Consider the following 21,426-nt stretch of genomic DNA (forward strand, 5'->3'; position numbering starts at 1 on the left):
TGTGTAAAATCAAGAATTTAAAACATTAACTTTATACGTTCAGGTGTTTCATTAACATTTTCAGCAGGAGGGTAACCAGTTTTCACAGGTGGGTAAAATTTTTTGAACTGAAATTCTTTTTAAGTAAAACTTTCCCCTTGATGCTCTAACCAGGTGGACCAAATTAACCTCACAACCAGTTAATTTACCTGGTGCTCCACTCTTAATGAGAGCCCTCCCTGTATATTGTGTACTTGTAATGAAGAGTAGCTGGTTTACGGGTAATAGGAGTAATGTTAACATATCTTGCAAATATGAATCATCTTAACAATTTTTTTTACCACAAAATGGCTGCGTTGTGTGTTTGTAACAAAGAGTAGCATGAATGAAAGCGCCCTTGCTGTTGCATGTAAAATTCAATTGAAAAACTGACACTACCAGTTGAAAAATACCAGAGAAAGATCAAACACATGTCAAAGTTGGTAGACATCATGTCCATACTATTCCAGAACTAATAAAAATTATAGATAAGGGTTTCAGTTTGAGGTATTCTCTGTTTTTTATGTTAGTGAGTTTGCACTGGTCAAGAAATGTACATGTAAAGAATCTTTCTCAAGACTTGTGAATTAGTTTGATTCCTTTCCAAAGCCTTTCTGAAATTTGAGTTGCCAAACTCAGGGGGTGACTTATCTGCGAGTGCAGCTTATCTGGTGACGTTTACAGTCACCATACTACATGTACTTTGTCAATGTGGTATTTCCATGTAAGTTCATCATCAATGTATAAGCCTAGGAATTTTGTACACTTAACTTGTGCAATTTCTGTTCATTTATTTTTATTGAAACCTTCTGATTTGTTTTTGATTTGATGTTTTCCCTCGAGACTTAAAACTATGAACTGTGTTTTCTAATATTCAAAGAGAGCTTATTTAGAGAAAACCAAGATGCAATGTTTTTAAGCTCATGATTCATGGTCTTGTTTAGAGTATCTATATTATTATGACTAAAAAACAGATTTGTTTCATCAGCAAATAGAATAATTGATAAAATTTCTAGGCAGCTTGAAATGTCATTCATATATATTATTAATTAAGAAAAAGAAGGAGTCCCAGTACAGACCCCACGGGTACATCACATTTGATTGCAAAGCTAATAATATAATAATTATTATATAACTATATAGCGACAATAAAAGAAACTTCCTAGAAAAGCACAGGGATATTTTCATTATTTCCAAGGCTGGTAAATGAAACTGAACATGAGTTCATATCACCCATTTGATAATTCACATTCATACTTCTTTGAGGTCTGGTTCCAACTTCCAACTGCTGAACCTAGCCTTATGCTCAATTGAGTTGAATGAAATAATTAAGTTGGCTGGTTGATTGAGGTGTCAACCCAACCGTGAACTTAATTACTAATTTGATACAATAATTGTGTAATCATTGTAATCAAAGATTTTGTCTCAAATTAGCAATTAAGTTCCACACCATTAGGTTTGACGTCTGAATCAACTGGCAACCGGCTGTTGACCTTCAGGGGTGCCTTCCAGAAAAATCTTTCTGTGCGCACTGCTTTAAAGAAACCCATCAGATGGTAAACTAATATTATTGTAAAGCTAATAAACTGCAGAATACAAAAATAACAATATATTTTAACTGCCATTTTTGTTTTGTTAGGCACATACAAGCCTTGAAATGCACAAACGACCTTACTTGCACAACTGAAATACCAGCCTTTGTGTTACCACGAACATCCAAACTGACTGGACCATATCACTCAGGTGATGAAGGGCTAAGCATGTAAGGCTTTTTCAATATTTCTATTGGTTACTTAGAAAATCCCTTTTGAAGTTGGACAATAGCAAATTTTCTGATTGCTGTTACTAGCTGGGACATCACAAGAAAAACTTTTTGCCTCACACACGTTGGTGCACTAACATCTGAAGAAAATTTTGGCCCAATTTTGTTAAAATCTGATTAATCTACATACCCGATTAATTCATTTGAATAGAGGTAATTCACACGAAAATAAACCTCAAAATTTTCGGCCTCCAAAGAAATTCACAGTTTTGGCGCCTCACTAAAGTGGTTGTCAATGCAGCCATTCCACCAACCAGTGAAACAAGACTTAGAACTCCCTAGCAAGTCTCGTGACAAAGAAGGCCACAGGAACACTTCCGGAGAAAGGTGCATAATTTATATTTACAAATGTGTGATTCATCAGCCCACACATGTATTTTCAACAAGTAAAGTTTGACATTTAAGCCGGCCGTGAAGGCATATTAATAGAAATTACTACATTACCATGGAGACATGAAAGTTAAATGTTCTGCTCTATAGAAATAAGCTGTATGCGACGTGTGGGCCTATTGTGTACACAATTGCTTTAACAATGAAAGCCAAGCAATCAGCGAGATTCAATCAAGTTTGAGTGAAGCATTAATTACCTTAACTTTCAGTGGCGACTGATAAAATATTAATTGTATTTCACTATTGTGCACAGAAGTAATCTACATTTCTGAGCAAAATTCGGTTTAATTCGCCAAACTCTGCAATAAAATATTTGCGAGTTCAAACGAGATTTGAATCCGAAAAAAATTCTCAAATTCTCAAATTTTTCCATCGGCAGCCAAGGAAATCTGCATACGCATGTATAATTTTCGTCCTTTCATACGTGTCACGGTGCTTGTTTGGGAAAGCAATCACTTGCTCGAATCGAACATACCCAAAATAAAGGTATATTTCGCCGGGATATTTTAACATCTAAAGCAATACACAGCAACGCAATGGCTATTCGCTATTGAACACGAGCAATAAGCTTACCACTAGCATTATCGAACATCGAACCTTAAATGAACTACTTTAGGCATACATATCTTTATCGATCCAGGGTCATACTGAAACAGCAACAGTTTTTTTGCACCTGACTATTTAAAATAACCAATGAGCTGTGATCCCTTACAAAAAGCAAGTTGGTTGTTGTAAAGGTCGCCATAAAATCGTACCAGGCCAGTCACCAGCCGGAGTGTCACTATCATAATATGTAATCCAATATGTAGAACTACTACAAGAACTAAGGCCCAGTTCAGACGTCGTGCTTCTGTCGTGTCGAACTAAATTGAAATTAGGTTTGACTGTAGCACGGCAGGAAAACAACTCTGATTCAGACGTCGTGTCAGAGTCGAGTCAAATTCGGGATATACTGGTGCCTCGTAACAATTCTCCTCCTAACTCCCCGTGGGAACACAATCTCGCCAAAATACATAAATATAATTTATGAATTTTGTTTAGCGCGGCAGAAGCACGACGTTTGAATCACTGCCGTGCCAGATTCGTGTAGCACGGCAGAGCTTGTCGAACTTAATTGCTTGCCCAACTTAATTCAAAAGTTTGATTCAGACGCCGTGCTTCTGCCGTGCTTTTGTCGAACTTAATTCCTGAATTTAGTTCGGCACGGCAAAAGCACGACGTCTGAACTGGGCCTAAATCAAACACGAATACTTACAAAATCCTCGTCAATACCATTTACCGCTTTTAAGCAGTTGCAAGCAAGCTTTTTCCTCAAGATTTCCTCTGAAATCCACAGCACACTCGATTCAACGCAAATAGTTCTGGAAAAAATGTTGTGCATCATGGGTAAACAATTTAAATATGCCCAGCTGGCCCGGGGGGTGACGTCGGGGAAACTTGTTTCGCTAACTTGCGTCTCAAACTCACGATTATATACACGTTCGCGTGGGACCAGAGCACTAAAAGTGCGCGGTGTTGTGTTACATTTTGGACAATTGAGAATTTGAGCGCTCTGGAAGGCATTGAATGAATGTTAAAATAACGAAGGATAAAAACTCGCGACTACATAGAACGTTATTTTTTTAAAAAATGAAACACAGGCGGCCCAAGCTCACAATGCGCGGAGTTATTATTATTTTTTTAATCTTTATGCGAACGTTCAGCGCGTGAAACGTGACATATTTACCGCCGACATCTACTATTACATATCGAGGTTATGCGAAACGTGAACGCCCGGGCGGAGTGCGGGTATTCAGCGGGCATGCTTTTACATATATATGTTATTTGCCGGCTGGGAGACGAGTAACTCAGATAGTGGACAAAGAAAGATTTATTAAAAAACAGATATTTTTCGAACTACTTTGTGTTACTTGCATTTATTTCACCAGTTAAGTTCTCCAAAATTGTTTTTGCGGTGTGAAATTTCGTGCGAAGTTTGAAGTTTTACTACAAAAACAATTTCTGTCAGTAGTTGCTTTTAAAATCACTTCGTCACTTTTCTACCGTAAATTGAATAGCAGAAAGCGAGGAAATTCGTTAAGTGTATTCCACAGAAATTGTTCTAAATACAGCAACGATCAGAGAGGTAAACTCGACTGAAATTGACTCAAATTTTACGGCGAGAGAAACACAGGATTACGCGCCATTACAGCGCCAAGCTACAAACAATTAAGCAAACTCTCACAACTTCAAAACACTCAATTGAATTTACTTACAGTGACTTTCCTTACCATTTTAAAGTGAACAGAGACAAACTTGCGTTGACTAATCGTCGATGGATGTGTAAAAAAGGCAAAAGATTGACGATCACCGCTAACTTTTAGGAGCGACCTTTAGGCAGCGGGAAAAAAACCGGCCCGTGGGCCGTATCGTCACGTGCCTATGATTAGCCAATCAAATTCGAAGATTTAGGATTCCGTCCCGCTCAGATGCTTGAGAAAAAACTAAAAAAATATATTATGTAAGTGTCACGGAATATTTAAGTACCTTTCACACAGGCGCAAGCCTTTAAAGTTAATTACTTTATTTAGGTGTCATCAATTGTCATCAAATAACGCTTAAACCTTTCAAAAGTGTGCATTCGTTGAATGTTGCATACCTGGTATCATTTTTACCTCTGTTCGCGAATTTATGATACTCAATTCTTTTTTCCCTCTTCTGAACATAAGTTACATGCACGCCATTGCACGCGGACCGTCCGGCAAAAATTCATTACAATCGAATCGTAGCATTCCGAGTTCTGGATTTATATAAAGCCTTTTTCCGAGGCATACTGAAGTACTTTGTCCCATCACTGTGGCAGCTGACTAAAGTTTAATTAATTTAACGGCAAAGAAAAAAAGAAGAGTATTTTCCTAGTTTCACTTTCAGGTTTACTGACATGGAAACTATGTAATATTATGCCGTGTTCAAAACAAGTGGAAAGAGGCTCAAGAATTTACAAATGGAATTAAGACTCGTTTCAAAACAAAAATATTGTTTAAGACAGATAATATGTGGGTAGTTTATAATGCAATTAACTATAAAAATGGTTGTCAATGGGGGCAAAAAAAGAATGGCTGTGAGAGGACTTTGGAATAACTGACACCGAGGCAGTTCGCATGGAAATATTGGGCGCACCCGTCGCAACCCACCCAGTCTTTTCCGTCATCATCTAGGCAAATCTTGCATAAATTCGCATTCCTCCTGCACGTAAGATTACAGCAGGTTTTATTATGACATCAATGCCATGGACAGGAAGTCGTTTTCAGCATATTGCTCATATCAAGCATAAAGCCGACCATACCTCATCATATCGATCACTATAATATGAACCAAGAAGTGTGCATGCCATTCTTTCCCTCTCCAGCCTCATAGAGAACTTCCTATTGTAGTCAAGTCCTTCTGCTAGCCATCTCGCAAACTACAGCATAATAGGTAAAAGACAGCAATGGCAATGAGAGTTATTTAGTCAACAGAACACAAGTTAAATTTTGTTGTTTGCGAGGTCTTCCTGTAATATACTGAGAAAATTACCAAGCAAATTATGACTCCGCAGTTGTAACCATCCTCCTGGTGATAGTGAAGAGGTTCAGCACAAGGCCATTCTGTGTATTTCCATCCGGTCTTTACATCGATCAGTTGACTGCAAGAGCGGATAAAGGATTAGGAATGCATAGAATAAGTCCCCGACACTTAACTAAATCAGAAATTGTCACATAGTAACTGCTTTGAAAGTAGAGCTTCTATGTCAGATATGGGCACCTTATATTTTCAATCAAGGAGCGTAGCCTGTCGTTGCCATTCATCTTCCTCTCCTTTGAAAGCAGGGGATCAAAGTACAACCGCCTGCAAATGGAAGACGAAATTGATAAAAACCACCACGACCAAGATTTTGTTGTTAAATTAACGGAACATACCAGAAGGGTCCAGTGTCGGGTTGTACTGAATATTCATTGAGACGACCATGATTTCAACGTCCTGAAAGTTTACACCTTTCCACAGGCGACGCGTGCTGCCGCCCATAGACACTATTTGGAATACAGTTGTGTCTGCGGCAAAAAAGTTGTTATTTTCAATCTCTACAGACCACAGGTAAGCCTCTATAATCTGTTGGTGAAATCAGAATGATATGTTATAACCAAGAAAAGTAGGATTATATTTTTACACGGGTACGATCATCCAGGGATATCTAGGAGCATATGCTTCACATGAATGTGTTTGCATTCCGAGAAGGTGGTTGAAGACGCCTACAAATTGTGGACGACCATGTTTTTGTAAAAAGTAACCACTTCGACGAAATAACGAATAGTACTTTCCAAGTTAATCCGACGTAAAGGAAGAAATATAAACTTCGAAATATACAAAAGCAACGCTAACCGGGAGCCAGTATTTCCAGACAAAGGAGGCAGGTAAGTTGGTGGCATATATATGTAAGTAAATAAATAAATAATTAAATAAATAAATAAATGATTAATTAAGTATTTAATGAAGCATACCGTGGACATGAGCCATCCGGGAGTATGATCAGGTACGCTTTCTTGCACTTTCTTCTCTTCTCTTAGAGTCTGCTCACTTGGTGGTATGGAAGTCCAAAAGTCTCCCACTGTAATTTTGGTTGGCCCATAAACTCGCATCACATCTGTCACCGCCAATCTACAGTTAATGGCCTGCCTTATCCTATCGAATAAGGCAACATCTTTGGGGTGATCTTCTTTGTGGAGATGATTGCTAGACGAATAAATAAGATAAAACGTAACATAAATACACCGACACGAGAAGACACGCATAACTTAGAATGCAGAAGTATTTATGACCGTTCCTTGTAAAAGAGGCTACTTACTTGGTAACTTGACCAGGACCCAGCGTATCAACATTTTCATTGACATCAATCACATGTTCGCGATCATCTGGGCGTTCTTTCGCAATTTTGTGGTCCGTTGTAGTAGACTAATGGAAACAAATTAGCAGAGTCAGGTTAGCACTATTTATATTACTTTTTGCGGCTTTACGGGATCATGTCCGCTCAATTTACTTTATTGCACGGTTCGATTGCATTGACTAGATACTTACCGTGGAGACATGAACCGCTGCTAATTTGTGACGCTTCACTGGTGGCTCAAAGTTATCATCTTCAGTAAAGTCAAAACTAACTGCACTCTGGGGAGCTTTGCTTGACTTTAATCCTGTTGCCCGTTTCAATCGTCTGCGAAGAGGTAACTTGGAATGAAAAACTTTGTGGTATTCCACGTTTTTTAGTTTCAGCTTTCGCTTTCGTGGGCTTTGACGAATTGGGAGCCCTTCTTGTTTTATGCAAGCAGCATCCATGGTTGTGACCACATTCTTCAAAGAATCAAGGGCTGTTTGAAGGACACTAACATCTTCAACGAGATAAGTCAGATCGGATATGCATTTGACTTTCTCCTTGAGTGCCTCTTTCAGCATAATCTCTTTTTCATCCTCCTTTTCCCTCGCAACATCCATTTTGGGGTCTTCTTCACCATGTTCGACATGTACCTCTTCATCATGTAGTTCTTCATCTTCGTCGACTGTGATTGGATCTTGGCGGCCTCCCTCTACCTTATCAACATTGTCATTGTTAGATACAGCTTCATCGAGCTTTGATGCTACTTCCAGTTCCAGATGGCCAGTGTCCAGTGTAATGAAAACACTGTTACGGTAATGTGACGGAAGACTCTCAAAGTCCCATTCATCGGCGAAAAAATTGAAGACGCCAAAGAAGTGCTTGCATGGAGAGTGAAATTTTTCCCACTGCTCACACGTGCAGTTAGGCTCACTTAATTTGACCTCGTGAAAGCGGTTGTGCTGCAATGAGCTACGTACAGAGAAAACACCCTTTACCATGTCGACACATTCAACATCGCATTCCCTCAAGTCACCAGAGCTGAACTTTGCTTTAAGACAATGCTTGATGAAATGTGGCGGCCGATTATGCAGGTATGATGGCATTGTCGAGTTGAATCTCCTGTATGCGCTGCTCAGCTGCAGATTACGCTGTAGGTACCTTTGATGACAGTCAGGGACGTACCTCTCAACTAACATCACAGAGATTCCATATACGGACTTATCCAACGAGAGCGGTAGGTACTCATACTTGAAAGTCTTATTCTGGGCCTCCGTTCCATTGTTAGTATCGCGACGTTGAGTATTTGCCGCTTTCTCGTGCATTTTGCCCAACGGAAAGAACACGAAAGCCACACGTTGTCGACGTACGTTTGCACGTTTGATTTTTCTTTATACAAACGCAGGTTCTTCAGGGAAGCTACTGCAGAATCGTAGTATTTGCGAGTGGTCGCGTTCGTAACACGCTTCAAGTGAGCCAGTAGCTCCTCCTGCTCCAGGGAATTGAAACCGTTTTTACTCTTCCTCACCCATCGCTGCCATGCCTGCAACCTGTGAAAATCACAAATGTAGGCAGTTGCTCCAGGAAACTGCTCTTCAATGGCGCCTATTTCGACGGTGGAGAAGTCAACCATGAAGTATATGGGCTGCCAAAGGGGATTCCATGTTTTTAAAACAGACAACGCCTCGCTGATCGACTGCTGATCTTCATACTGCGTCATGAATTCGGCAACCACCTTGTAATCGACATTTGTCCTTACGCATACGAAGAACAAGGGAATAGCATACTTTGTCGTTTTGTACGTGGCATCCATGAAAACCAGCTCTGAACCATATCTTTGTGACAGACGCTGTTGCTACTCTTCCTGGTGAATAAACAGAAAGTTTTGCTGCGGCTGGTCTTCCTCTGCCTTCTTGTCCTGGGCCTCTTCGGTTTGCTTGGCATGATGGGGCCTGAAGAAGAACCTGCTTGATGGTGATTTTTCTTGCCACTCCTCAATTTTTCTCCCCAAAGACTCTTGGTCATCTTTGCAGTACTTTTGGGCAGCTATGGCTCGCGAAACGTGGTTCCGAAGATCTCTTTGGTAGGATGATATCTCCGATTACTTAAGCGTGGCCGCTTATCCACAGGAACCCCACCAAAAAGCTCTTTTTCGACGGAATCTGCGATGCTGCGCTTTACTTCGCCGATGTTGGTCACGCCCTTGCTTACTAGCTCGAAGATTTTTTCGATTATTCGCTTATCTATATTTTGATTTACACCAACGGTCTCACCAATGGGATCCCCTTTGTGGAGAGAAGAAAGAGGTATACGAATGTAATGACGTACAGTTGTTTTCTCTTGTACTCCATCCTGTAAATCTATCTTCAGCAGTTCTTTGCCACTTTTTTCTTTGCCGATCGCAAGCTGTTCTCAGTGTCACAACTCGTCGCATCTACTCCATAGTCTTCGAATACCATTACGTCACGGACTCGAATCTGAGCAGGGCATTCTAGTTTTCTGCTTCCCTGTATCTTTAATCGTTTCTTCATGTTGTAATCATGTTCCCCTGGTTCCTCAGGTTTCCAACCACCCCGCGCATCCTATCGAAGAGAAAGACAGAGCCGACTTCTTACTTTGAAATAAGCAAAGAACTCAAGATTCTGATTATGTGAGCACATTATGAATAATCACACTCGTCACTTACTTTAAGGGGTCCATGCAAGCAATGCCACGTCTGTGATGCAAGAATCCGAAATGGGCGACCCCCAAAATAGATGGGTACATTTCCCCTCTTGTCCTCCCATACCGGCGGCGCTATTGCAAATAATAGATATCACATGAATAAGTTTAAAACTGGAGTGCTTCCATTAATTAGAACATGTTTTCTTGTGTGAAGGATAGGTCTAAAAATATAGTCGTTCATTTTCTCCTAAGGTCACTCGACCCATGACCCCATGAAGGGCGACTGCAGGCTACTTTTATAGCAGAAACAGCGAGATACCACATCTTGTCTAACGGCCATTTATCAAACTCCTGCAGTTATTGTCAGTAAAAACTGCAAATAAATCCCCAATTAACCGGCCACTTCTATTAAGGTATTAGGCGGCCGCGACCACCTTTTTGGTCGTCCCGATCAGGGTTTTCTTTTGTCTTAAGCCTTTCTAAGCGGCCACACAAAACTTATCAGGCGTAGTTAGGTTTTGTTAATATGTTTTGGACAAGGCGCTGACAGATAAGAGCTAGTCCGAAATGAGTGGCTACTGATAAAAACGTTAAAGTACATGTTAAGTGAGTTCAGTAAGAAATTAGCCTGTGGGTAAAAAACAAAAAAGATATCCAAAGTACACATTCTACTAAGTTTCGTGCTAATTCCTGACGAACCGCTATGAAGCAACCAACCTCTATTAAGCGGCTACTCACAAATCCCGGAAGGTGGCCTCTTAATAGCGTCTTGATTGTGTTTTTTTTATATAATATCATGAAATACATGCATACTGTACCTGTTGAGGAATAGCGCTTATGATTATCTTCCTTACTATGGCGCTCTGACAGAACAAAGCACCTTGAATTCGATGACATATGTTCTTCGAGAAATTCTTTAAGAACACCCTCGAAAAAACCAAAGACATAGCCATTTTCCTTTCTATAATCATGCAAATGCAGACGGAGATATTCTTCGTCCTCTTTGTCCGCCATATTTACATTTTACGCTGGAAAAGTATGTCTTGTTACGTATGTGCATGTGAAATGTCCTTTAAACAACGTATTTTCATATAAAAGTCTGTCCGCTGAATACCCCACACTCCGCCCGGGTGTTAATTTTTCGGGCATGTACTAAAACCCGAAACAACGAAACGAAACCACCAAAACAAGCGAAACGACCGAAACGAGTAAAATAGTAAGTAAATAAATTAAAAAGTTAAAAAAACAGCCTTGATCTCTAGCACGTTACTATGGCAGCCGGATTTCGTACCCAGATCCTGCTCTTAAGCCACATGTGTGACATCGTGACATCACAAACCTGAAAGGTGGATGAGCGCAAGCGTGTCGAGCAGGAAGACGTCCATTCTCGTCCCCAGAGCCTCCGTTTCTTTTGGTCACGTGGTCGGAGAAACGGAGGGCTCTGGTAGCAGCCATTACCGGATGTCCGTAAATCACGGACATCCGGTAACGCATGCGTAATTTTGGCCTACATATCTGCTCATGCTCAGAAACTAATGCTGAGGGAGGGGAGAGAGGAATAGACAGTATTCTTTAGATGTAAGCAGATCGGAACGCTGACATGTGTTTTCACTTCGCTGAAGTTAGGTGATTTAGAGTTAAAAAGAGAGTAGAAAGCGGCCTTAAATGCCGTCGCCGCTTCAAACACGATTGCCAGCTTGTGTAATATTTCACCAACGGGTTTCGCGGTGCATTTTGTGGTGGACCGTCTAGAAAAATTCAGGAATCGATAGCTGTGTTCTTGTTGTTTCTTCTCTTCATATTCGATAAAAAGGAGAAGTTTAAAGAGCGAGGTGCAGTTGTGAAAGCTTTCAAGCAACGTAATCAGGATACGGCATGTATTACGTCTATCGATGACACGGTAAAATTTGTTTATGGACACACGGAAGCGTTTGTGGAAATCAGCCGTGGAAATTGCATCACTGACCAGAGGATTTAAATATAAGCCGTGCTGATAGATGAAGAGAAAATTTTTTTAATGGTAAGAACTATTTACTTCCTGGTTATTTACATAGGTTTGTAAGCTGTAGCAGAATAATAATGTGTTGAACTCAGGAAAGTTTTGTTGTATTGGAGTTTTGCTCATGTTTCCTTGCAAGGAATATGTAATAAAGGTGCTCACTTTCATATGATCTTTCATGTCCTCATTTTTTCAAGTAACCCCATTCTGTTCTATTTTTTTTACAAAAAAGGGTCTTACACAATCAACAGATCATTAAACTGTCAAATTAAATCAATCGATCAACTTTTATTGTGCATTATTTACAGAATTAATTTACATCAGTATTATAATTAAATAAATATGAGAAGAGAAATCTATTTTGCATATGGCTATGGAAAGAATAAAAAACTATGTGTGTGGTAACCAGGGTATAGGGTAGCAATTGGCCTTTTGAAGTGGTTACTACCTTGTTAAGAAAAATGCCAAGAAAAAAATAAAAGTCCTATGCCAGTTGTTATCGAGTGGTTATATATATGTGCTGGGGGCTTCCATAATGGCTCTGCAGCAATTTTAATTAGCTTATCTGGAACATCCAATGATGATTTTTGTACATTCGGGTTTGAGAAAAGCCTGTAGACATTACAAGACTAGATATAGGGCTATTCCACCATTTTGTCCCCCATCCCCCACTGCTTTTGTCGATGTAATTGTTTTTGTTCATTTTATACCTTTCAACCAGCTTATATAAAGCTTAATCTTTTGGGTGCTTTCAACAACAACAACAACACCAATTTATTTCAGTATTCCCATATGAGTACATGGTGTTACGAAAAATATAATACAGCTAAAATGATGTAACTATAACATTAGTATCTGGCATTGGTATACATGTAGAGGTTCCTGATGTGAAGAGAGTGATTCATATTGGTGTGCCTCAATGTACATTAAGGAAGATTTTTTTTTAGGAAACTGCATGAACAAAATGAATGGGAAACAATGCAATGTCATTGCTCTTTTACAATTCATGTTACTTCATGGTAATAAGGCTCTTCAGCCTGTTATACAACCATGTGCAACAACAAATCTCAATGTATACTTTCTACGTCTTGTGGTTGATCAGAACATCAGCCACATAGCTTTACTATCAACAATGGAGAGTTCTTTCTCCATCTCCTTTTTTTTCAGTATTATTTATTGAACTGCAAGAACAACATTCCTATTTGAATTATCCATAAATGGTCATCCTTTGAGGAATTTATGTAGCACTATTATGGTCTGAAAATTAACAAAGAATAGTAAATAATGGCAGGAAATAAATTATCTTTCAAAGGCTAACAAAAAGATAATGACATTTTTCTTATGGGGATATTAATGTAACTCTGTACACCTTTAATGTTTGATTTGCTTTTAGTAGAGATAATTCCCACATTATATTTGGAAACCCACTAGTCCTGATGATGCGTTATCAGTTATACATGTATAAATAATTGTCTCTTATATTTGTTCACAGTTATTTGCATGGATGATAAATTATTGTTATTTACTGATTAATGTTATTGTGACGGAATAAAGTTTTGCTAGTTGCAGTTGCTTCCTAACTAAAGTGGGGAGAGAGGAAAGGGCCTCAAATTTCAGCTATGGTTATCTATGGTTATTTTCCTTTACACATCATTTCCACAAGTAAATTATAAAAAAAAAATAATAATAAATTTGGGTGAAGGCTCTAAAGCAAACTAAACTCTTGCCTGACCACAAAAGGTTTGTTCGTGTTTTTGGGGGGTAGACTATAGGGGAGGTCTCAATAATAAAGAGAGGGGAGCTAAAAAAAAAAGATATTATATATATCTATAACAGCAGAAGCTTCTTAACAGATAGTAAAAGATACATACATAACAATGTGTGGAAGAAACAAACCAAACTTCATGTTCAGACCATTTGCTACATCATCCAGGTACGTAGCAGAGTATTATAACACGGACCTTTGACTCATTTTGGCAATTTAATATCAATACATTTTGGACTGCTAGAATCTGATCTCCTTGATCTTTCAGAGAGAGAAAAACACACTCACCTTCGCATTTCCAGTGCCACATTTGCTTAGCAAGAGTGATATTTCTTCGTCTTTTCACCTGGCTCTAAGTTTCCTTTTGAGCTTTTCATAAAGGAAGACGAACGTTTCTTAAAACCCACTGCCGATTCGAAGTTAATTTTATGATTTCTTGGGGTATGGTCAGCGACAAAGTAACTGTTGTATTAGCTGGTTGATTCTCAGAGTTCTAAACGTTTCTTCCCACCTTCTCCGCTGCTACAACAAAGGACGATGATTACGATCGTGAATGACATCGTCGCAGGCAACGTACTCCTTTGGTTACGTGGAAACTTTAACGATTCCTTCGGATCGATCGGGAAAGGTCACCATTTGTTTTTTCGTAAAGCACGCCTGTGTCAACTGAGCGAAGGTGCCGCCATCTGGGCCGGAAGTAAAATGGAATGCGTAGAGGTTTGTAATTTTCATTTCTGCTGCGCATTCATTTTTTGTCAGCCAATGAAAAAATTCGAATTTTTGGGTGCGTTCAGAGCTACTCGTCAACGACATTTTAAGACGAGTAGCACTGGGGACGAGAATGGAAGACGTCGAGGAAAAGGTAGGTATTTTCTAGCTAAAACAAGAAATCTAATTTCAAAGAATGGTTTTCTGGTCGTATCGTGCATGGATTCTTAGACGGTGGCGAATCGAATGGTCTTTTCGAGAATGACTTTGAGCATTCTTCGTGCGAACCAGGACTTTCTCTAATATATATCTCTAAAGAAAAACGAGGGCGACTTGACAGGCTTTAATCATATTAACGTCAGGCCTTCGTGACTCCTGCAGTTCTCAAAGTAATTTCTTATTAGGCGCTCAGCTCTTCACGGATATTCTTGAGATTGTTTTTCCGTACATCCTGGGCTCGGCGTTGTCGATTCGACACCGCCTAAGAATCCACGATACGACCAGAAAACCTTTCTTTAAAATTACATTTCTCGTTTTAGCTAGAATGCCATTCAAAATGTGAAAAGTACTCACCTTTTTCTCGATGTCTTCGTGGTCGTCGTCGACACCCTTGCGCTCATCTATCTTTCAGGTTTGAGATGTAACGATGTCACTCATGTGGAACTGGGTACGAGATCAGGCTGCCATAGTAACGTGCAGAGATCAAGGCTGTTTTTGTTAACTTTTTCATGTATTTACTTATTATTTTACTCGTTTCGGTCGTTTCGCTCGCTTCGGTGGTTTCGTTTCGCTCGTTTCGTTTCGTTGTTTGGGGTTTTAGTACATACCTTGTTGAACAAATCTAATCAAAATCAAACCGACTGTTTACATTTTCACGGCCCATGATTCTTTGCCCGCGCGTGACGCAAAAGAACATCTGTTCATCGATAGCTCTAGCCTGCGTAGCAAGCGTTTCTGTGGGGTTCGGGAGCAAAGAATTACAGCGCGAAAAATGGAGCGAGTAAAAGAGGGGGAGGGGGAGGGTAAGGAAAGAAACGCCCTCTCCCACCCCATCTTTCTTTTTTTTGGTTCTCGCCCCAATTTCCGCGCAGACAAAACACCCGGAAATCCCGTTCCTCAGTCTTTCTTTGCTTCCAAACCCCACGGAAACGCTTGCTACGCAGGCTACGACAGCTCCATTTCAAACGACATTTCAAACGGAGTTCCAAGCGGCCGTACTCACTCGTGAATTTATGGCAAGGAAGCTGACTTGCAACAGTGCTGAAGTTATTTCCACCTTTTTGTCTTGAGCGATCGGTAAGTAAGTTTATTGATACTACTTTAAGCTTACTTCTTGCCACCCAGACGTCGTTGTGCAAAAGGCACGGGAAATCGAGGGCCGAAACGAAACGATACTGGAACGCAGATTTCGGCGATGCTTTGAATTGTGATCGGCTTTTAAGCTGACTGTGTTGCTTTAATTGTATACCGTCATCTCTGCCTCGGACTTGCGGGGAAAATTTCGCTTAAAGGGTCGTCGTAGAGCGACGGTTTAATTAATACAGAAAGTGGAAAGAAAGCTTTGCAGCTGCCCGAAGTGGCTTTGTTTTACATGAAAACATACTTGGCACAAAATATATGGACGGATTTCTGCTTGAGCGTAAGCAAATATCTTTTGTTGTAGCTCTACTATTAGATCCTTTTGTGTTGCCATTTTCAGTGTAACTTACATAATGCGAAGATGGCAGATATACAAAATCTTTTATGTTCTTTGTGACAGACATTTTAATGGCCATCGCCGGCGTGCCCCAGGAATCCAGCGGGTTTTGCAGTCGCTACCCTAGTTAATAAATGCAAGAATCAGGATTTTCCAGTTTGTCTAACAGTGCGCTGACCGTGGAAGGCGTTAAAAACCACCTTAGCGAACGAGCGAGCGTACAACAATTAACAATACTCCGCCTAAACAAATTTGACCGTTCGAATCTATTTTTAGTCGATGCTGAGTAATTTGTCGATGTAAATTATAAATTGACAACAAATCGCAATAACAATACTGATTATGACTGAGTACACAAATATCGACATTGGCGTCAAAATCGATAAAATGCACACTGTTGTGGTTGGTGAAAGAGACTTGTGAGTGGTGGAAATACATGTTTATGTTAAAAGTTAATTCTTTTGAAACCAAATTTTTAAAGATAATTTCGATACACATTTTCTTCCTTTTCATTGGCCAAGACATTCTCTCCTAAATCAATTATTTGCCTCAGCCTCGCGTTCAGGAAGTAATAATTATTGATCTGCTCGCCACTGACAAATCACAATATTTTGCTCAACCTGACGTCCAGTTAATTATCGTAATTGTATTAGGTAGTAGTGAAATACTAATACATGTTATATCTAAATTCTTTGTCATTCTTAATTTTGCCTGTGTGATCAATCAACGACAAATCAATGACGGTATTGATTTCTTTCAGAAAATGGCCTTGTGACAATTTTTTTAGTGAATTTGTATCTTTTAGACCTTTTGTATTTTTACTTATGTACTCTAATAACAGGACCTCCTTTGATACCAGTGTTTATTACACTGATGGGGTTATCCTGTACTGGTATATTATTATTATTATTATTATTATTATTATTATTATTATTATTATTATTATCATTATTAGTAATGGATGGCCAATGGAAAATCACAACCTCAAGTCCTCTAACTGCTATCAATTGTCATTGATTTTTGTTGACTATTATTTGATTATTGTTTTTTAATGTTTTCAATCAATTTGCAGTCAATAATATGGCATTTTAGTTCCGTTCATGGTTGCATACGTGTCTGGTGACTTTAATGCCCTGGCTTTTACACGAATCCAGGACACAGGTCAAGTTGTTCTCACTATCTATTTTTAATGAGCAGAATAAAGGCTCAGTGCATACACTGCGTTATAAATCTTCTTATTATGTGGTTAGCTCCGTGAACGGGCAAGATAAATCAAATCCTGTGTTGTGATTGGCTACCCGATTGGGCAAGATGGGGCTATCTTGCCTGCTCGGGACTACCTGCCATGTCCTGCAAGAAAAATTTCTCTGAAAGCTTTAGTAATCCTTTATTGACCAAACTTTTTTGGTCAAGACAAAGTTGATAGAGGGGAACGGTTATGAAACTCGACAAAGTTCTTTGTTGTATGTTTTTGTTCGCTTTTTTGGCCTTGACGGTGCACAAAACACAATAGTTGTTTACTCCGCACTGAGGAACCAACCAATAGAAACGTGTTGGTTGTGTAATTCATGCATAGTGTATGAGCGCAAAACAAAAGTTTGTGCACTGTTGGGACTTTCCGACATAAATCTTGGCATCTTTGTTTACTCCTTTGATGTTTGCTGGGCCTCACAACCAGTCCCCTCTATTAACTATGGTCAAGTTGGCTGGATATTGGCCTTGTTCATTTTTTGCAAGTTTATGGACCTTGACTCCATCTCGGTCCATAAACTCGCAGAAAAAGAATTTGACCAATATCCAGCCATTTTGACCTCATGCTTGGTCAACAACCCATATGTACATTTCTTAGCCACTGGTCCTTTGCAAAAAGCAATGTGAAATGACTAAGTTCTGCGTATTTTGGGGAACGTGAATATAATGACAGTGGCTGATTTTTCTTATAATCCGTCAAATATTGAATGCCTTCAATCTTTCATCTTTCGTTAAAAGGAATTATAACCTTCACATCAGTTGGAGCACGTGAAGAAAATGGGCACAGTACTGTATATATTGCCATTCTGAGTTTGAAACTGTGAGCAGTCCTTGTCAACCAGAGAAGCTGCAAACACCAACTGAAACCCTTCAACCCTTGAATACTGTCCGCACCAGTGACTTCTACTGCTAGTAGTAATCGAAGCTGTGGCTTGTTGCATTTCCCTCATGGGATGGTGGTCACGGTTAAGATATCTTCTGGTTTCCGGCATGTTAGGTCTTCTGTTTTTAGTGGCATTTCATGGCGAAGTGAATTACCTCTGGAAAAGACTACCACATCGCAGTACTGATCAGTAAGTTCTTTATTTCTTGGAAAATTCCAGTTTTTGTTGTGCTTCAACTGTTATAATTTTTCAAATACTGTTCAAATGCGGCTTAAAAATGATGAATTCTATCAGTGGCATTCTCGCTGATGTTGTTAAACAAGCAGACGGCGGGTTTCAGAGGTCAGGAGATGATCCAAAAAGTTAGAACTAGGGTTGAGAATCATTTTGTCACACATAGGGTTTCATGTTAATCAGAACAGTGTTTACACCTTGAGACTTGGCCAGAACATTTTTGTTATGGAGCAAGGGGTTGAGTGGCTGGGAGAGGGTCAGGGCCAGATTAAAGGGAGCTTGCCCCTAAAGGCACTGTTGCCATGACAGCTATAGCCTTGCTTTTCAATCTGAATTCCAGGGTCTTCTGCAGAACAATGTCCAACCAGTATGCAGGTCATATATTAAGTTTAAATCCTTTTGGGAGGACTTGGACATTTTTATTTAGATTAGATTGTAAGGTAAGGTAAAGGTAAAGTCTGCATACGAGCCAAGTGGCCCATCAGGCCAGAGCTTATCCCGGTTTCTGTAGCATGAGGCGACTAGGAGTATTTCTACTCCCCTCTGGATGGGATGCTAGTCCATCGCAGGGTTACCCCCAGCATTAAGTTCACCGGTACCCATTTATACATCTGGGTGGAGAGAGGCACTGTGAGAGTAAAGTGTCTTGCCCAAGAACACAACACAATGTCCCCGGCCAGGGCTCGAACCCGGACCGCTTGATCTGGAGACGAGCACGCTAACCATGAGGCCAGCGTGCCTCCCTAGATTAGGTTGTGGCTCTGTGTATTTCTTTGTGGCTTTGTGGAAGCATGGTGGCCTCATTGTTAGTGTGCTCGTCTCCAGATTGAGCAGTCCGGGTTCGAGCCCTGGCCGGGAACATTGTGTTGTGTTCTTGGTCAAGGCACTTAACTCTCACAGTGCTTCTCTCCACCCAGGTGTATAAATGGGCACCAGTGCACTTAATGCTGGGGGTAACCTTGCAATGGACTAGCATCCCATCCAGGGGGGAGTAGAAATACTCCTAGTCACTTCATGCTATGGAAACCAGGATAAGCTACAGCCTGATGGGCCACTAGTGGCTCGTGTGCAGACTTTACCTTACTGTACCTTTACGTCTGTGTGTTTCAGTTACACACAAACTCTGCTCAATCAATGGTTTTGTGGTTTTTTTTCCGTCAGTCATCTTAGTGGACCTCTCAGGAAACAGAAGTTTACTTCAGTGGGTATAAAATGCCACATCTATGGGTTGTAATTGGCAGATTGGAACCATTTTTAATTATTTCTTTTTTGCAAGGTTCCTTTGTTGTCGTTATAATAATTATGATTGTTAGCTGCTAGAAACACAATCATTAGTAAAGACAGTGCAAGTTACAGCTACATCACTGGAGAAACAAGGTGGTGATTGGTTGAATTCTTGTGCTTATTTCATGCCAGTAATCCCACTGGTAAAATAAGCATCACTAGCTAGTGAAATAAGCATAAGAACAAGGATGAGTAAAAGGAAAATGGTCTTTCTTTTTTTGGGCTTGTGCTTATATGCTTATTTCAACTAGCATTTTCTTGTGCTTGCTCTTGTGCTTATCTGACAAGTGTGAACCAGGCTTTACGCTTTGAACTTCCGATTTCACGTAGTATTGAATTAGGCACAGTAAGATCTTTCTAATAACATCTGTGTACTTTCTTTTTTTAACAGACACCAATTAACAGTTGAGACAACCAGACGGATATTAAAGCTTATCTCAGCTGGCAAGTGTGTTCCTGTTAGACAGGTTCTCTTTCTCAAGACACACAAAACAGGATCATCCACTGTGGCTAACATCTTCTTCCGTTACGGCGACTCTAACGATCTTTCTTTTGTTCTCGGCATTGACTCAATGATTGGCTGGCCTCATCGATTTCGCCTCATACATGCCTTGCCGCGCAATGGAATTCAACCAAATTTTCTGTGCAGTCATACAAGATACAATGAAAAAACCATGCATCATCTCTTCCCAAAGGACACCAGCATGTACATTACGATCCTCAGAGACCCGGTAGACCAGTTTGAATCAGTTTTTAACTACGTGGAATTCGGTGAAGTTTTTGGTTTTGGTAAGGACCCGACAAAATCTATAAAGTCATTTCTCAGGAATGGAATAGAATTTAAAAATATAACCGCAAGTCGATCATCAGTTTTAGCCAGAAATCCCATGATGTTTGACTTTGGTTTAGATTACCAGTTCTACCAGAACTTGACAGCAGTCAAAGAGTACATTGCCTTTTTGGAAAAAGAATTTGATTTGGTGATGATCATGGAATACTTTGAAGAGTCTATGGTGCTAATGAAACGCTTGCTTTGCTGGGAATTTGAAGATTTTTTCCACATTGAATCCAATGCGAAAGTGGATAAAGAAAGAGCTGAAATGAGTGACAACTTAAAAGAGAACATCAAACGATGGAACAAAGCTGATATGTTATTGTACAAGCACTTTAACAGGACATTTTGGCGCCAAATAAACCTGGAGGGGGAAGGGTTTTATGATGACCTGAAAACTTTTCATCGGATGAATGAAGAAATGAATGAAAGGTGCTTTAACGGAACTTTGGCCCTTCAATTAGTTTATCCTGGCAAATATGTGAAGTCACCTGTTTTAAATCCAAACTTGCCAGCAGAAATAAAGGACAAATGTGAAAAGATGACTAGAAAAGAAAATGCATATCTTGAACACTTGAGAAATAAACAATTCTCAAAATCGGCAGGTTACATCAAGACATTGCTAGACAAAGAGAAAGAACCTGACAATACAATTAGCTGGAATGTAGCGAAAGACCTCGCTTACGATCCTTTGCCGCTATAAAAATATATTGTAAAAGTAAGAGAGGAGGAAGAGGGGGGGAGGAATTTTCTGGGGCATAAATATATTTATCACCTCTTGGTTGTGCATGATTTTTGTTGTTGAGCAATAACTTGCACAAGAATTGGATAGTAGAAAGAACTAACTCGATTTTTTCCCCATTGCTCCTCTTGCACAATTTTTTTTCAGCCAATTTTTACTGTACAGGAATTTTGTTTAAAAAAATTGCCAAACCCCTCCCTCTAAAAAGTGATGGTCCATCCCGTAGGGGTTGGAAAATAAGAAGGGAGGGAGAAT

General features: G+C 39.8%; 2 protein-coding genes and 1 pseudogene across 3 annotated transcripts in view; 1 reads left to right on the top strand and 2 right to left on the bottom strand.

Moving 5' to 3' along the window:
* LOC145469867 (galactosylceramide sulfotransferase-like) overlaps positions 1-3,703 on the bottom strand; it is an 11,150-nt gene extending 7,447 nt beyond the window's left edge. The window contains exon 1 of the mRNA XM_081453678.1: positions 3,486-3,703. The gene's annotated coding sequence lies outside the window, so the exon portion shown is untranslated. The remainder of the gene's footprint in view (positions 1-3,485) is intronic.
* A 960-nt stretch (positions 3,704-4,663) lies between these two features.
* Positions 4,664-10,728, bottom strand: LOC145470503 (uncharacterized; annotated as a pseudogene). The gene is made up of 10 exons (XR_014042499.1): positions 10,595-10,728; positions 9,799-9,908; positions 7,322-9,694; positions 7,092-7,198; positions 6,748-6,979; positions 6,195-6,358; positions 6,014-6,097; positions 5,786-5,894; positions 5,551-5,672; positions 4,664-5,455 (listed from the first exon to the last, which is right to left on the bottom strand). The product of XR_014042499.1 is annotated as an uncharacterized LOC145470503 (transcript).
* Positions 10,729-18,143: 7,415 nt separating this feature from the next.
* LOC145469523 (galactose-3-O-sulfotransferase 2-like) lies at positions 18,144-21,132 on the top strand. The gene is made up of 2 exons (XM_081453266.1): positions 18,144-18,268; positions 19,989-21,132. The coding sequence occupies exons 1-2, from the start codon at positions 18,144-18,146 to the stop codon at positions 21,130-21,132; spliced, it is 1,269 nt and encodes a 422-aa protein (XP_081309392.1).
* Positions 21,133-21,426: the final 294 nt, after the last annotated feature.

The sequence above is a fragment of the Orbicella franksi genome, chromosome 15 (assembly GCF_964199315.1).
Source record: "Orbicella franksi chromosome 15, jaOrbFran1.1, whole genome shotgun sequence".
Lineage (NCBI taxonomy): Eukaryota > Metazoa > Cnidaria > Anthozoa > Scleractinia > Merulinidae > Orbicella > Orbicella franksi.